General features: G+C 39.5%; 4 protein-coding genes across 6 annotated transcripts in view; 3 read left to right on the forward strand and 1 right to left on the reverse strand.

Annotated features, from left to right (window-relative positions):
- LOC120014374 overlaps positions 1 to 795 on the forward strand; it is a 2,102-nt gene extending 1,307 nt beyond the window's left edge. Inside the window, exons 3-5 of the mRNA XM_038866314.1 lie at positions 1 to 164; positions 294 to 371; positions 466 to 795. The exon at positions 1 to 164 is cut by the window's left edge and continues 19 nt beyond it. Of these exons, the coding sequence (XP_038722242.1) occupies positions 1 to 164; positions 294 to 371; positions 466 to 634 (411 nt within the window). The 3' untranslated portion in view covers positions 635 to 795. The remainder of the gene's footprint in view (positions 165 to 293; positions 372 to 465) is intronic.
- A 1,609-nt stretch (positions 796 to 2,404) lies between these two features.
- Positions 2,405 to 4,404, forward strand: LOC120014373 (protein JINGUBANG-like). Its single transcript, XM_038866313.1, has 2 exons — positions 2,405 to 3,586; positions 3,664 to 4,404. Exons 1-2 carry the CDS (start codon positions 2,497 to 2,499, stop codon positions 4,230 to 4,232), a joined length of 1,659 nt encoding a protein of 552 aa, XP_038722241.1. The 5' UTR covers positions 2,405 to 2,496; the 3' UTR covers positions 4,233 to 4,404.
- Positions 4,405 to 5,215: 811 nt separating this feature from the next.
- On the forward strand, positions 5,216 to 10,638 carry LOC120014936 (extra-large guanine nucleotide-binding protein 1-like). The gene is made up of 8 exons (XM_038867070.1): positions 5,216 to 6,742; positions 6,849 to 6,986; positions 7,066 to 7,170; positions 7,278 to 7,463; positions 7,939 to 8,119; positions 8,334 to 8,575; positions 8,962 to 9,125; positions 9,741 to 10,638. The coding sequence occupies exons 1-8, from the start codon at positions 5,540 to 5,542 to the stop codon at positions 10,336 to 10,338; spliced, it is 2,817 nt and encodes a 938-aa protein (XP_038722998.1). The 5' UTR covers positions 5,216 to 5,539; the 3' UTR covers positions 10,339 to 10,638.
- Positions 10,639 to 11,451: 813 nt separating this feature from the next.
- On the reverse strand, positions 11,452 to 15,874 carry LOC120014324 (B3 domain-containing transcription factor VRN1-like). 3 transcript variants are annotated; one of them, XM_038866242.1, is made up of 7 exons: positions 15,367 to 15,874; positions 14,052 to 14,574; positions 13,399 to 13,571; positions 12,923 to 13,232; positions 12,367 to 12,539; positions 11,903 to 12,188; positions 11,452 to 11,775 (listed from the first exon to the last, which is right to left on the reverse strand). In XM_038866242.1, exons 1-6 carry the CDS (start codon positions 15,469 to 15,471, stop codon positions 11,922 to 11,924), a joined length of 1,551 nt encoding a protein of 516 aa, XP_038722170.1. In that variant the 5' UTR covers positions 15,472 to 15,874; the 3' UTR covers positions 11,452 to 11,775; positions 11,903 to 11,921. The 3 variants fall into 3 exon arrangements, with proteins under 3 accessions (XP_038722170.1, XP_038722171.1, XP_038722169.1); XM_038866243.1 differs by having other exon boundaries at positions 11,452 to 11,789; XM_038866241.1 differs by having other exon boundaries at positions 11,452 to 12,188.
- Positions 15,875 to 15,986: the final 112 nt, after the last annotated feature.

Consider the following 15,986-nt stretch of genomic DNA (forward strand, 5'->3'; position numbering starts at 1 on the left):
GAACGTCGCAGACAATGGGCTCAAAAGCTAACACCTCGACCCTCTAAAGGTTCTAAAGAAGGAGAAAGTGTGCAAGACAGAGAAACTGAAACTGAGGAACAGTCTCTGGATGGGAAGGGAATGCTACCACATGACATTGTTGAACTGCTTGCAGCACGTGAAAAGTATGATGCATCTGTCCCACAATTTATCTTCCTCTCTCACAGCCATGCTTGAATGCAGGCCTCTTAATAGGCTTTACACACTTACTTTTTTAATCAAGATTCCTATTAAGAGAACCTTTTCATCTGCAGACAAGTTTTCTTATCTGACTCTGAGGATGAGAAGACTGAGGTGAGGTCAAGAAAGAGAAAGGCCAAGAAGAGCTCTGGGTGAGGGACCTCATCATCTCATGACAAGGAAAAAAAACATTTGTAGTTACATATTTTGATTAGAATAAATATTTCCTTGAACTGTGATTTGCAGGTTCGCACCCGTTATTTTGAAGGATATACCACCTCCTCGATGTTTAGAGAGTTCCTTGGAGTTTTTAAAGAAAAAGAAAATGCAGGTTCATAGGTCTTCAGCTGTTTTGAACAACTCAAACCAAGCGCTTCGCCTCATATCTACTTCAGGCTTATTAAATAAGAAATAATAGAACTGTTGGTTTGTTGTACTTGTATCACATATCGATGCTACATTACTACTGATGTCTTGCTTTATTTCCTGATGTGTTATTGATGATGAAAGGGTACAAATCCCTAATGGATTGGCTGCTAAATCTCATTGAATGGCGAATTTTTGTTAGTATTTGCATTTGTGGACCAACATCATATTGAGATTGAGAATCTCATAGAATCTGGCCTAACTCACATCGTTAGACAGACAGAGAGTCAGAGACCAAGAATGTGCACCGACCAGGCACTAGCAGTATCTTTCGTGTAGTACTCCTATGGTGCAGAGAAATTGTCCTGGCAGTCCGGCCACTTGTTGGCTTGCTCTGAGCTGCCGACTAGAGTTTGGAAGGCGCTTCGAACCTTGTTTAAGTATCTACGGCGACGAATACGTCTGAGGATCACGTCCTTGTTCAGGGCCTCGTGAGAGGAAGTGTGAGTTGATGATTTTATCTGGACTTGAGTTGTGACAGGATTAAAAGCTTCAGTTTATTTATTGTCTGAATGGCTTAGAGATGCTGGTACTTCTGAGAACACGAAAGCCGTTTTTCTTTCATCTTACTTCAACTAGAACTACGTCTGCCTTATCAGATACCCAAATTTCTAAATTAGAAAAGGCAGGGAAAGACCAGTTAGTGAAGCAAATGGTAAATTCGTATGTAAGTGGAAAAAGAGAATGTTAATGTAATGAATCGAATTTGAATACGCCAACCACAACGTTTCATCTCCATTTATGATTCTATCATTTGGTCAGCTCGTCATTTGCTAGCTCAATGTAAGTGTTTTTCTCAATTCTGGTTTTATGAAAACGACGGTCTGATATTTGGGAAGGGAATCTTCATTGGCAATTTGACATTTAATATGAATAACCCATAATGCTGGGCTGCCAAACTTCTAATGGACTTTTGAATTAACATTCAAGCTTACCGTGTAACCATCAGTCACTTCAATCTGAAAAACTGATTATTAATGATTTAATGTCAATTAACCACTTCCCTAGTCTGAAAACTGCTCCTAATTAGGCCAGATACCCTAACTCGTAACTTTTGTCAATCTATATCGTCATTTTTTAAGGAATTTTGCCAAGCAAAACAAAATTTGACAAGCTCCAGCAAAAATCCTATCCCTCTGTCAACTAAACGACTATATGTATTATAATTTATAACTCAATACTTATCAACAATATTGTTGGTTTTGGATTGTTTGGTTCTAGTGGATACATCGGGTCAGCACGGTTTTACCTTCCCGGGAGGTCACTCATCACAATAATATTCACACAAAAATACGAAAATGCGTTGTTGATGGTTAGTAACTGAAATTATCTATATATGTAACAGGATGAGTTGTGATTTGGACTCTAATCCTAACCAAAGCTAGAATATGCCCTAGAATTGACAATATTAGGTCCTGGAGTTCATCCAAACCACATTTTCTTTTTCATTCACGTAGAAGGAAAACCCAGTTTTAGTCCTTTAGACCAAGTCAAAGGTCAAACATTCATCATTTTACTAATAAAAGTCCTACTCCTTTTGTCCCATTCGTCTCTCCTTAAACAAAACAGAAGTTCTTTGGTTCCTCTGTTTCAGGAGAATAAACAAAAACCCAAATATAGTAATAGCGCCTAGGAACAGATCATTTTTGGTTTCCTCTGCATCACAACATGTCAAATATAATGAAAAATCTACGTGGAATTACATGGTTGGATAATCTAAACAATCACAATATAAAGATTTTTGAAAAAAAAGAAGAAGATTGTACCAATGTATGAATCTCCTTCACTTCTCCTTAACTCCTCTAAACTCCTCTGTTTGTTGAGAGTTTCTGGTACGAAAATGGTTAAAATATGGTTACGTCTGTTATTTTAAAACGTTCTTTCTGTGGGTCTTCACGCAAATTCACTTATTTTATCTCAATAAGGCATGGCTTTCCTTCATCGGCTATGTTGTTATTGGCCCTGTCTTTGCTTTTGTTCTTGAAGCTTTCGGTTTCCTTCGTATCAAGTTTTCCTCTTTATACTTCCTTGTATGACAATACACACAGTTTCTTTTGTTATTTAATTACCAGCTTAACCTTTTTGACCTTAAAACATTCTTTAGAATCGTTGATGAAGAGCTCCGTAAGAGGAAGCAACAGAGCTGTAGGTCGCATATTCTCTGCAGAGAACAGCGTCCGCGGCCAGAAATACGGTCGTCTAATCAATAACGACGACGACAACAATAACGACGACAACGAAAGCACGAGATCCTCCACCCACAGTCCAATGCTGACCTCCGACGCGGCCTCACCTTTCAACGACCCATCGTCCTCCCCATTCAGCAAATCACCATGGTCTGCTCACATGAACCCGAACCCATCTCCATTTGCGGATAATAATTTCTCGCCTAATGTTCTTATGGGGTCATTGGTTCGTGAAGAAGGACATATATATTCATTAGCCGCTAGTGGGGAACTTTTGTATACTGGGTCCGATAGTAAGAACATTCGTGTATGGAAGAACCATAGCGAGTTTTCTGGATTTAAATCGAATAGTGGATTGGTTAAGGCAATTGTGATTGCAGGGGAGAAGATATTTACAGGACACCAAGATGGGAAAATCAGAGTTTGGAAGGTTTCCTCCAAGAATCCGGGTAATCATAAGCGGATAGGAACATTGCCTACTTTCAAAGATTATATCAAGAATTCGATGAAACCGAGTAATTATGTGGAAGTGAGACGCCATAGAAATGGGTTGTGGTTGAAACATTTCGACGCCATTTCGTGTCTTAGCTTGAATGAAGATAAAACTCTTCTTTACTCTGCTTCTTGGGACAAGACTTTCAAGGTTTGGAGAATATCAAACTTCAAATGCCTCGAATCGATCCCTGCTCATGATGATGCTGTTAATTCTGTTGTTTCTGGCTTCGATGGCCTAGTCTTTACAGGATCTGCCGATGGTATGTTCCGCGATTTTCAAATATTTGATTTAATCGACTTGTTTGTTGATTTGATTGATTCACTTTTTTCATAACAGGTACTGTGAAGGTTTGGAGAAGAGAAATGCAGGGGAAAGGAACAAAACACTTCTTTTCACAAACATTATTAAAACAAGAATGTGCAGTTACAGCATTGGCTGTGAATCCAGACGCCACAGTAGTCTACTGTGGCTCATCAGACGGGGTTGTTAACTTCTGGGAACGCGAGAAGCACCTCGCACACGGCGGTGTAATAAGAGGCCATAAATTGGCAGTCCTGTGCTTGGTCACGGCAGGAAATCTTGTGTTCAGTGGCTCAGCTGATATGGGTATATGTGTATGGAGAAGAACAGAAAGCCAACACGCTTGCTTGTCGATTTTAACAGGACATAACGGGCCGGTGAAGTGCTTGGCTGTCGAGAAAGATGAAGAATCAGGTTCAGGAGAGCAAAGGTGGACCCTGTACAGTGGGAGTCTGGATAAGTCAGTGAAGATGTGGCGAGTGTCGGAGCAAGCACCACCAATGGTGAATAATCAGCATCTTCTTCATGATCCAACGGAACCAAACACATTACCGGCTGCACCTAGCTTCTCTTCTCAAGGGAGGATTAGTGTGAGGAAGTCTTAGGAGGAAAGTGGTTTGTACATGCTTGTACTTGTGCACGTGAATATTTTGTGTGTTTGGAGATTGAAAGTTGACATGAAGACGATGCAATATTTGTTTCATTGTGTGCGCGTTGCAGAATGAATATGTATTTCTGTGATAATTTGGAGAGATTTTGGTTTTCCTTCTAAGCCAATTGACGAGTTAATAGAACCGATCGATAATTGAAATAACCGTCAATTTGATTAAATTCAAATCAAAAAATCGGGGAAAAAAAAACAACCAATCGTTTACACCTTTACCTACTAGAGTCAAAGAAGGAGGTAGAGTGGAACAAAGGAAATCCCCTGGTGGCTTTTGTTGACAAAAATGGTTTAATTAGCAAGATAAACTCACATTTAAATGTTGATATATATAGTTATTTTTTTATGGCAAATAGCCATAAATTGTGGGTAGGACCGTAGGAGTAGGAGGGTCATGCCCACCGAAGGCTCAAAGCGGCCCATTTAAGAAGCTTGGTCCAAGCGATAGGCCCGTAAAAAAAAAGTGAACCACCAACTAAACTAACCAAGCACCCAGTGATGAGGGGTTCTTGGTCTTCTGAGGCAAAGACCAAAGGTGAGATGATATGATATGATCTGATGATTCCTTGCCCATTCACGCAAGACTGTAAGTTCTGTAACTATCAAGACCAGAGAAGAGTCTTACTTCCTATTCCTAAGTAACAATAATAATATTCCTATAAGAGAGAATGATGCCACCGAGCTGGCGGTGCTCCGGACCCCACCACCTTATGCGATGCCAACACCACAACCCCACCACCTTATACAAAGACAAAAACTTCCCCTCCTCTCCCCTACCTTTTGTGGACCCCCTCCCCCAACCTTTTCCGCCAACAAGCCAAAGAGACGCAAGAAAGAGGATAAAGAAATTCCAACTGCATAAACCCAACCAAAATCCTCATAAAATTAATTTTTTTTTGTTTTACAGATTCCATCTTCATACAGTGCAGCAGCTCCTGGTTTTTCTTTGCTTGTCATTTTCCTTCTCCCCAAACACTAGTTTCACATTTTAAATATTATTTTTGTTTTCTTCAACTTTCTTTCACCCTTTCACTTCAGTGTGTAACTTTTCCTCCCCTTTGTTTTTTTTTTCTCTCCTTCTCCTTTGGCTGAGCGTTGGATTAGGTTAATATTTTCTTGGGTTTGCTTTAATTTCAATTTTGAACTGAGAAAGTGAAAAGCTTTCGATTCTCATGAGATTATATTCTTCTTTACTGTTATTGCTTGTTGAGGAGGTATTGTTTGTGGTGGAGGAATAATAAGAGGATAATGCCGCCGGAGAGTAAATCGGTAACTGCTGCTGAGGATGGGGTTCAGTACTCGTTTGCCATGGAGTACACGGGCCCGCTGCTTCATTATGACATCCCACGAGCTGTTCCCATCAACGTTGACAGTATTCCTGTGGCGGCAGTGGTTTCGGAGCCCTCACTCTCGGAGAAACTCTCCTTACCAGTGGTCAAGCCGATTATGCCCTCTGATCCAGTGGCCCTGAAGTTTTCCAGAGAGCTCAAGCCCACGGTTTCTCCTAAATCTGTCATCAGTTTCGAACAAAGAGCCGCCGGTAGTTGTGGCGCGTCGAAGGATCTAGCGTCGGGGACCGAGAAAACTGTGTCTCCGACTTCCGTGATTGCGTTTGAGGAGAGTGAGGCGGAGAATAACCGGGATTGCGGTTTGTCTGGGGAGTTCAGTAGCTCCGGCGGATTGGAGTTCACGAATGGGTGCTGTGGGCATTCCAATGAGTTCCTGTCCAACGCAACTGGGAGCTTGAGTACGATTGAGTTCTCTGATAGTTTGGACAAGTCGAGGGAGAGCTCCTCAAGTTTGAAGGTTTCAAGTGATTTGAATCAGGTGCCAGATTGGGAATCGAACGAGTCTGTGTTGAGTTTGGATTACCCCTCCTCACGTGTCACCGGTGACTGTAATCATGAATCCAATTCCAAGCGGCCCCAGGTTGTTACTTTCGGCGATTTAGAGTCCGACGACGGTGTTGTGGATGATGATTTTGTTCAAGATGAGAACCAGGTTGTGCGGGTCAGAAGAGAGGTCCAAAGTAAAGGGAAAAAAGGGGCTTGTTATAGATGCCTCAAGGGAAGCCGATTTACAGAGAAGGAGGTTTGCATCGTTTGTGATGCAAAGTATTGTAGCAATTGCGTGCTTAGAGCTATGGGGTCGATGCCTGAAGGGAGGAAATGCGTTACTTGCATTGGTTTTCCTATCGACGAGTTGAAAAGACGAAGCTTGGGGAAGTGTTCGAGGATGCTAAAGAGGTTGCTTAATGAGTTGGAGGTTAGGCAAATAATGAAGGCTGAGAAGTTCTGTGAAGCAAATCAGCTGCCACATGAGTATGTTTTTGTGAACGGGACACCTCTTTGTCATGAAGAGTTGGTTATTCTGCAAACTTGTGCGAACCCACCCAAGAAGCTTAAACCTGGAAATTATTGGTATGACAAAGTATCTGGTCTTTGGGGAAAGGTGAATATATGTAAAGTGTTGTCCAGAGATTAACTACTGTTTTTCTTTTTCTTTGTTTTTCCTTTACATCATTCTTGATCTTGATTGTTGCCTTGAATTTCAACAGGAAGGACAGAAGCCTTCTAAGATTATAACTCCACATTTGAATGTTGGAGGTCCTATCAGGGTGGATGCTAGCAGTGGGAATACACAAGTCTTCATAAATGGTCGAGAGATTACCAAAGTAGAGCTCCGGATGTTGCGGGTAAGACTAGAAAACTTTGAGAAAATAATGGAAACCGATTAGTATATGAGATTTGTGACCATGATATTGAACATTGCAGTTGGCTGGGGTTCAGTGTGCTGGAAACCCTCACTTTTGGGTGAATGAGGATGGATCATACCAAGAAGAAGGGCAGAAAAATACTAAAGGTTACATATGGGGCAAGGTATTGTCTGTGTTTGAAGTTTCTTTGACTCTGCTTGCATTCCCTCCTACCCACCATTGGCAAATCCTTAATTAGATGTTTATTACTCTCTATATTATATTTTGCAGGCTGGAATGAAGCTCATTTGTGCTGTCCTGTCACTACCTCTTCCTTCTAAATCTCCGAGTCCTTTTGGAGAACCAGTGAGCAGTCTTAATAGCAGAAGTGTACCTGACTACCTTGAGCAGAGAGCACTTTATAAGCTTCTATTAGTCGGATATAGTGGGTCTGGAACCAGCACCATATTTAAACAGGTAGTTTGTCTTTGAATCACTAGCTCTCAGAATTTTTCTTTTTGTTAAGAATGGTGTCAGTATTAATTCCATGTCGCCAATCCATTCTCATCTGGTTAATCTAGAAATAGATTTAGTACATTAGCATTTGACTTCCATGTTAATTTAAGAAATGAGAACAGAGTTTTGGAAGAGAGGTTCGGACAGCTTAGTAGATGTGCTATGGTGTACTCTTTTTGTTCCACTCCTGCATCACTAGTGGTATTTAGGTGCTTTCCCATCCTGCTTGTTGGAGAAGTTCTTAAATTTTTCCTGTGGTAATGTATAATTTTACCTTGAGGTTAATTCATTCTCCAAGGTGTGTTTTGGCTTTTGATTAATAGTAAAAATATATTTTAAAAACATTTCTAGCTCATGCTGGTCTCAATTTCATTGGTAATCATAATTACAATATGATTGTTTCTGGTGGTGTTGCTGATTTCAATGCATCTCTTAGGCTAAGATTCTCTACAAAGATGTCCCCTTCTCAGAGGATGAGCGTGACAACATTAAGTTGACTATCCAGAGCAATGTGTATGGTTATCTTGGTATACTTCTTGAGGGTCGTGAGCGTTTTGAGGAAGAAAGTTTGGCTGAAATGAAGAAAAAGCAGTTTGCTGATGAAACTGACCAAATTGGTATAGCTACACACCGATTTTCTTGTTGCCATATTCTTTTGACTCTATACATTTTCATGTACCCATATTTGCCCATGTGATACGTCAAATGCCTTCACTATATGTAACTTACAAGCATGGTACGAGGCTTACTTTCAGCATGACCTTTTAGTCATCAGTCATCGTTACATTCAATATCAAGTGCGATCTAAAGATCATTTTTCGTTAATAATAGGAAGTGCTGATGGAAATGATGGCAAAACAGTCTATTCCATTGGGCCAAGGCTCAAAGCATTCTCTGATTGGCTTCTCAAGACTATGGTGTCAGGCAATTTGGAGGCCATTTTTCCTGCTGCCACACGTGAATATGCACCTCTGGTGGAAGAGTTATGGAAGGACCCAGCAATTCAGGCCACTTACAACAGGAGAAATGAACTGGAAATGCTACCTAGTGTTTCCAGTTATTACTTGGAGCGGGTAAGACTACGTTGCACATTTTAATAGTTATTTTAATTTATAAAATGAAGACCTTTGGAAGGACACTTTTGCTTTTCACTAGTATATGTGTGAGTTTCTTTTAATTTTTCTGAAGCTTCCCTTTCCAATGGGTAATTGTGCTCCTTGTTGCAATAGGAGAAAATTTCTCTTTAGAGGTGGAGCTTATCATTCAAATGTAGTTCCTTTGTCATGCTTCTTCTTTTGTGCTGTCTATCAATCTCAACCACACTTGTGGTTAACTGGTTATACTTGTAATCATGCTGAGGTTATATACAATTTTGATGTCATGGTGAATACAATGATTAGACTGTAGCTAACTCTTTGGATGTATTTGTGCGGGGCTAAAAGTTAACTTGCTTTTTCAGGCTGTTGATGTATTAAGAATTGATTATGAGCCATCAGACTTGGATATTTTATATGCTGAGGGTGTTACGTCATCAAATGGGCTAGCTTGTCTGGACTTCTCATTTCCCCAGTCAGCACATTATGAGAGAACTGATTCAGCGGATCAGAGTGACTCCTTTTTTAGGTAGTTGCACGCATTAATATATAGTAATTGCATGCTTATAGGATGAGCTGTATTCATATTTGTGTGTGTTCATTTGGTCACATACTATTATTATGGTTTCATTGAAAAAGAAAGAAAGAACTGTTATTTTTGTTAAGTCAACTCATGTATGCAAGTTAACTATATTGTTAGAATTAGAATACTTTCACGTATCTTCTAGACGGTTCATGTAATGTGGATTGTCAATTTACTCTTCAGTAAACATTTAGTCTTTGACCGTCCGGGAAACTGATTGATCCGGCAATTGCCAAACACACACCCACTTCTGCTGGACCAACTTTTTATTACCGATTACTAGGTGATTCAGACTCCAATTCTATGCTATGATGTCTGAATTTATGGAAGATGTGGGAGTGTTGAGTCTTTTGACTCCCTTAACAAAATGATTGATTTTATCTTGCTATGCTGCTTGCTTGGGTAGTATTAACTGGCATAAATTATATGTTCTCATTCTCTATCTTTGGATTTGCTTCATAAACCATAAATTAGTGAGTATTGTGATCTTCATTCTCCGATCTCCTTCAAACAATTTTTACATATGTTCTCCCCTTGACATATTTATCGGTTGGCTCTCAGGTATCAGCTAATCAGAGTACATGCCAGAGGGCTTGGAGAAAACTTCAAGTGGTTGGACATGTTTGAAGATGTTGGAATGGTTATTTTCTGTGTTTCCTTGAGTGATTATGACCAGTTTTCAGTTGATGGGAATGGTAGTTTGACTAACAAAATGTTGCTTAGCAAGACATTATTCGAGAGCATTGTTACCCATCCGACTTTTGAACAGATGGACTTCCTTCTAATACTTAACAAATTTGATCTGTTTGAGGAAAATATAGAAAGGGTACCATTGAGTTGTTGTGACTGGTTTGATGATTTTCATCCTTTGGTGAGCCGTCAGCGGCCCAACAGCAGCAGCAACAGCAACAGCATCAATAATAGCCCCTCACTTGGGCAGCTGGCTTTCTACTACATTGCAGTCAAGTTCAAAAGGCTATATTCTTCTCTCTGTGGGCGGAAGTTGTATGTCTCACAGGTGAAGGGGTTGGAGCCTAAGAGTGTCGACGCTGCTCTTAAAAATGCAAGAGAAATTCTGAAGTGGGATGAAGAGAGAGCCAACTTCAGCATTACTGAGTATTCAAATTATAGCACTGAGGCAAGCTCCTACTCTCCGTAAGGTAAGCAAACCGGTGATAGATAACAAGTTAACAACTTCCATTGCCACTGTGTATATATATATATATATTGGCATGTAAATGAGGATCATTCTGCTTAATCCATGACAGCTATAAGATTTTTCTAGACGTATTAGTTCTGATTCTGATTGTCAATGGCCGTGGTGCATTATTTGTTGAGGCAGCGGCATGAGTTAGTGTGAAGGAGATGTATCAGATCTCATTAGTAAGCAGACTCTGAATGTATTTTTCTTATCATGTTCACTTAACTTGGCTGTATTTCAGTGTTTGGTCGTTTTGTTCCTCTGCTTTTGATATTTGATATTCAACGCACTTCAGAAGCGAGGAGGAGTGGGAGAGTCCTTTTGTGGGCTGGGCCGATGAACGTATTTTTCGCATCTTGGTCTGATCTAACAAGAATTGGATCGTGATCCAACAAGAATTCTTGGTCTGATCCAATAATAATTGGATCGTGATACTTAAGGCCCAATTTTAAGGGATAGATCTCTGTGACTCTGTGTCTGGGGATAAGATCTTTGGGCCTCAAAAAAGATTTTAATTTGCTGGATGCGTTGTTACCTTCTTCGCCGTCCTGGCTTTAGTTCATGGATATCGGCCCATACAAACAAAGCTTCCATAATCAGTCCAATCACATGTTCTCGAATCTCCCAGTAACAGATAAACATGTGTATATCACTTCGTTTTTTTGGTAACGTGTAATCCACCTAATTAATCACTGGACAATTGACCGGTAAACTTGGACCACATGGAAGATCTTGCAATCTCATGGACCAATTGAGACTTAGACAATGCGGGAAGATAACGCAGAATGACATTCACATACGTTGGGCTGAGCAAGAATCCATCTCATAAATTACAATAATAGAAACATCCATAGAACTTAAATTCACGACCTCCCACTTGCGATAAGAATTACCACGGTCAAATTCATCGTCTCATCTCACGAATCCATTGTTCATGTATAAGTTACTCCCTACTAACAAACCATTTTCCCTCGCAAATTCTCTCCAGCCCCCTATGATCTTCCTCGACTATGCTACATTGGCGAGTACATTCACAGCCCATAATTTATCTGAAACTGTAAGCATCACATCTAGCAACTCACTTAATATGGTTGATTGACAAGTAAATTTGGTACATTCTGCACCAAGGAAACCAACATTAACAGTACCATCCTTGAAACAACTCAGTTAACGAGACCGAAATTTATTGAAAATGAACTTCAAGGTTAAGCTTAGTAGGTTGGAAGTAACAGTCTAGATCCAAAATAAGTTTACACTAGCAAATGACATGTTGACTATGCTGAAGAAACTTGATACTGGTGTGAATTTGTATGCTGCTTTAATAGGCTGGGATCTCATCAAACATGATGGCCTTCGAATGAGCTGCAACAGAATTCTCTTTGAGCGTCCGACTGTCTGCACTATCGGGTCTACTCCAGTAGTCTCATTTCAGAAAGAAGATATGCAAAAACCGAAAACAAAGCTACAACACTATATGTCTCAGATTAGTGAAGAAGTACATCCGACATAAATGTAAGCTCACCTGAGCGCCCAGTGACTGGTTAAGGTTTGGATCTGGCATGTCTGGCAATAAAAACCTTTAACCAAATTCTATGGCTCCTGATAAACTCAAACTCACAAAGATCACTGACTTTTAAATCATTATCATCAACGAACTTCTTCCAGCCCGTACCGATGCTTGCCTTTGGGTTTAATGGGTGTGGATAGCAAAGAATTTCAACAGACCAAGTTCTTCCATCAGAAACATAGAGTGTGGCATCAGTATGCTCTCTCCCAAGATGTTTAGCGGCAAAATCTTGAGGTATGACCTGTATTTTTCCCATATAAAAAACAAATTCAGTTATTGAAGGAATCTGTAGCGGGAAACATTTCTGTAACTACTTTTTGTCATTGAACTACTCTTTTAATAACAAATAGACGCAAGTCATGCATGATAAAATCCATCATTTGGCTGCAAGTTTAAAATTATTGCAATTTAAACCTTACCAATTCATATTCGGAACGAACATAGGATGGTTGCATCACAACCATGAAACGAGGATTGCCAGACAGAAGAGAACTAGCTCTCCGGAAAGCTTCAGCCTTTTTTTTGGATGCCAATCTCTGTGTTATCTCAGGCCCAGATTTTGACCTTCTCCAACCACATGTGCCTCCAGTATCTTTTTTCATTTTTGCAGAAAGGTTAAAAGTCAGTATGCCAGCAATCATCATTTTTTCATTTGTCATTATAAAATAATGAAGAGGTGGTGACTCCTCCATTGTTATTTGGCGTTGAGACAATATTTCACTGTTAATTTTTGAATGAGGAACCAGAGTTTCATCGTTAGTCAATTTGTCAGACCGCCCAGACGTACCACTTTCACAATTGCAAACACGTTTAAATAAAATATAAGTCTCTATGCTTCTTTAGGGCCGAACTCTATTTATCTCATAGCCTCGTTTCAGAAAGAAGATACGGAAAAAAAAAACAACAGAAAACAAAGCTACAATGCGTTGTCATACTTTAAATAGAAAAGTGCATTCTTTGTAAATGTCTGCTCACCTGAGCATTCAGTGACTGGTGAACATGTGGATTCAACACCTTTGGAAATAGAAACCTTCATCCAAGTTTTATGTCCCCTGATAAACTCAAACACACAAAGATCACCAACTTTTAAATCGTTGTCATCCGCAAATTTTCTCCAGCCTTTAAGGCTGGGTGCCTTTGGCCTTGATAGGTATGGAGAACAACAGATTTCAGCAGACCAACTTCTTCCATCACACCAAGTTGTTCCATCAGAAACATAGAGAATCACATCAGTATGCTCTCTCTGTCTCTGGAGTTGTTGTCCAGCAAAATCTTGGGGTATAATCTGTATTTTTCCAATATAAAAAAAAGAGATTAATTTATTGAAGGAATAATTTGACACAAAGCATTTATGTAAGCAGTTTTGTAGTAACAAATACACGTCAATCATGCATGTTAAAGGCCATTTCATTTTTCTGCTAATTTACAACTTATTGCAATTGAAACCCTACCAATTCATAATTGCCACAAACAGAGCTTGGATGCATCACCACCATGAAATGAGGATTGAAAGATTTAATAGATCCCAGGAAAGCTTCAGGTTTTTCTTTGGATGTCGACCTCCGTGTTCCCCCAACAACTCCAGCTTTTGCCCTTCTCCAACCAGTACATGTACCTCCGCTACCTTTTTCCATTTTAGCAGAAAAGGTACGTCAATACGCCAACAATCATCATTTTTTTCTTCTTAAACAGAAAAATAAATTAGATAGCCAACTAAGCAGATCCAGAACAGGTTCGAGCATTTATGATTCACCAAGCACAAAAGCATTGACAAATCAAACTTTACTATTAAGATATAGCTGAAAGTTTCCAAATTGAAAACTCCTGGTGAAGTAGATGACATAAAAGGATACCCTCGGAACATGAAGAAGAAGAAGAAAAAGAATATAACTATAAACAAGCCTGTAAGATAGAATTGCCTAAGCAAAACAACTACATTCAGAGAATCCCACCAAAAGCTCATAAACCAGGATAACAGACCATGGAAGCATACAGAAACTAAAACCCATCTCCATAGCAAGAGATTGATTTATAATTGTAATTATGACAAAAAGCCTAAACAAATGATGGCATAATAATAATAAAAAGGACAAAGACTCCTTACCTCCAAATTGTTTTCCATGACAATGTGAAGGCTTCGACCCACTATATTGAGTACCCTTTGGTCTAGAATTAGGAGCTGGCATAGAAGTGCTCTTTGTTGGACTGGTTGAACCAATTCTTATTTTCTCGCGAGAACAACGAGATTTTGACGGTTCCCTTTCTCTTGACCTCTGTCTTGTATCAAAGTCATCTGATAGTTCAACAAAGTCTTCATCCACTGTTCCTTCAGTTTCAGGTTCTTTGCATTCTCCATCAAGTTCGAGCAATTCTGGATACTTTATCTCTATTCCACAGTTATCAAATATAAGTACTTGAAACTTGCTGCATCCTTCATGTTCAAAGACAAGTACGTGCCCACAACATAGAGAATAAAAATCTGCAAAATCCTTCCAACCATTGAGTAAGCAGATACCATCATTGCGTTGACATATTTCTACCTGCCAAACCGCACCTCTTGGGACCCTTAAGAACAGTAAGTTTGGCAGGCTACCTTGACACTTCTTGATAAACGATTTTGGTAACTCCTTGTAGGACAAGGAAATTTAGTTACACTTAATTCGGCATAAAATATGTGCAAATTCACAATGCTGTAAAAGTGCAAGTCCAATTCTTGTGTTGGTTTAAGACTCCAGACTCCATGTTTCTATTAATTATTAGTACACATCCTTTTACTCATAAAAAGCACATCCTTTAGCCGAAACGAAAAAACAAATAAACAAAACTCTAAATTCAACCAGGCTTACCATTGATCAGCAGCAAACTTACTAATAGGGATTTTAATGCAAGGTATCAACCATGAGAATGAATGAACGCACTCACTAAATGGGTATTTGCCAATAATGAAAAGTACCCTAACGACTTACAAATTTCTAAAGGATAAATCTGGCTTAGAAGGCCCAGAAAAGTAAAACAATGCTTCGTAATTTAGCCCTTGTAGCTTGTTTTTCAACTTCAATAAAATCATTTCTCCATTCAAACAAAAATAAGATATGACTCCCCCATCTCTGGCAAGAAAAATGAGCGTTACAACTATAAAGGATTTAAAGCAAAATTTTCAAGTTTTGACAGGCCAATAAGAAACTCTCCAGGTCAAGTACACCTTAGAGTTCCATCGTTCTCTGGCACGATGCATGTCTTACAGACTCTAGACTTATACCTTGATAAAATTTCTCAAGAATAAACTCCTGCATACAAGAAATCAATCAGATGCTTCAACTTCTAAAACCTACTTTGAACAGTAGTGTAAAATTTTTCTTAAGACATCCATGAAGAGCAAGTTGGGCAGAAACGAGTAACAGAGAAAAAATATTTCTTACAAGCATTTCTTGTTGAGCAGTGTCATTAAAAACGACGAAAAAATGGGATTTCTCTGATGTTAAGTAGGAAAGATCATGGAATCTTCTTCGACTGGTAGAAACCATGTCTAAGAAACTTCAAACTATTCCTCGAATGCTCTTTATGAGAAGTTCACAAGTTGGGAAACAAAGCCGGCGTTCAGGGTTTTTCTCTCTCTCTCTCGGAGTCCCTCATCCCATTTTTTGACGATTCTCTCTCCAACTGTCAGTCTCTCTCCAATTTGAATGTGAAGTAAGGGACGATGAGCGCATAATAAAATCGTCCTTGAAAGATTTTGCTTTTTCAGATTCCTCAAGAGGGGCACAAGTAATGGTTTGCCATTGCCCAATTTTGATTGGATTTTGCGTCCTGCAGGTACTCTTAATTGCACACAGAAAAGCTTTTAGGGTTTCCAAAAGGAGGCGAAATAAAGTAAAGAGTTTTAAATGGGTAGTCGAAGCTTGTTACTTGCTTAGCTCTCATAGGAGGTTTTCTGGTGATCGTGAGAGAGACGATGAAACTTGGGTTAAGGCTTTAAATGCTCCTTTATGGGCTGGGCCAGTGGGCTTACTTACCATTTTGATCTAATCCATCAATTGGG

This window comes from Tripterygium wilfordii, chromosome 14 (assembly GCF_013401445.1).
Source record: "Tripterygium wilfordii isolate XIE 37 chromosome 14, ASM1340144v1, whole genome shotgun sequence".
In the NCBI taxonomy this organism is placed as follows: Eukaryota; Viridiplantae; Streptophyta; class Magnoliopsida; order Celastrales; family Celastraceae; genus Tripterygium; species Tripterygium wilfordii.

What these genes read in the sequence shown, in the direction of transcription:
- LOC120014373 (XM_038866313.1), top strand. Translation starts at nt 2,497, where the DNA reads ATGGTTACGTCTGTTATTTTAAAACGTTCTTTCTGTGGGTCTTCACGC. An exon ending in CTTTACAGGATCTGCCGATG is followed by an intron (nt 3,587 to 3,663) that starts GTATGTTCCGCG and finishes TTTTCATAACAG; the next exon opens with GTACTGTGAAGGTTTGGAGA.
- LOC120014936 (XM_038867070.1), top strand. Translation starts at nt 5,540, where the DNA reads ATGCCGCCGGAGAGTAAATCGGTAACTGCTGCTGAGGATGGGGTTCAG. An exon ending in TAGAGCTCCGGATGTTGCGG is followed by an intron (nt 6,987 to 7,065) that starts GTAAGACTAGAA and finishes TGAACATTGCAG; the next exon opens with TTGGCTGGGGTTCAGTGTGC. An exon ending in CCAGTTATTACTTGGAGCGG is followed by an intron (nt 8,576 to 8,961) that starts GTAAGACTACGT and finishes TTGCTTTTTCAG; the next exon opens with GCTGTTGATGTATTAAGAAT.
- LOC120014324 (XM_038866242.1), bottom strand. Translation starts at nt 15,471, where the DNA reads ATGGTTTCTACCAGTCGAAGAAGATTCCATGATCTTTCCTACTTAACA. An exon ending in TCATGGAAAACAATTTGGAG is followed by an intron (nt 13,572 to 14,051) that starts GTAAGGAGTCTT and finishes AAATGGAAAAAG; the next exon opens with GTAGCGGAGGTACATGTACT. An exon ending in TTCGTTCCGAATATGAATTG is followed by an intron (nt 12,189 to 12,366) that starts GTAAGGTTTAAA and finishes GGAAAAATACAG; the next exon opens with GTCATACCTCAAGATTTTGC.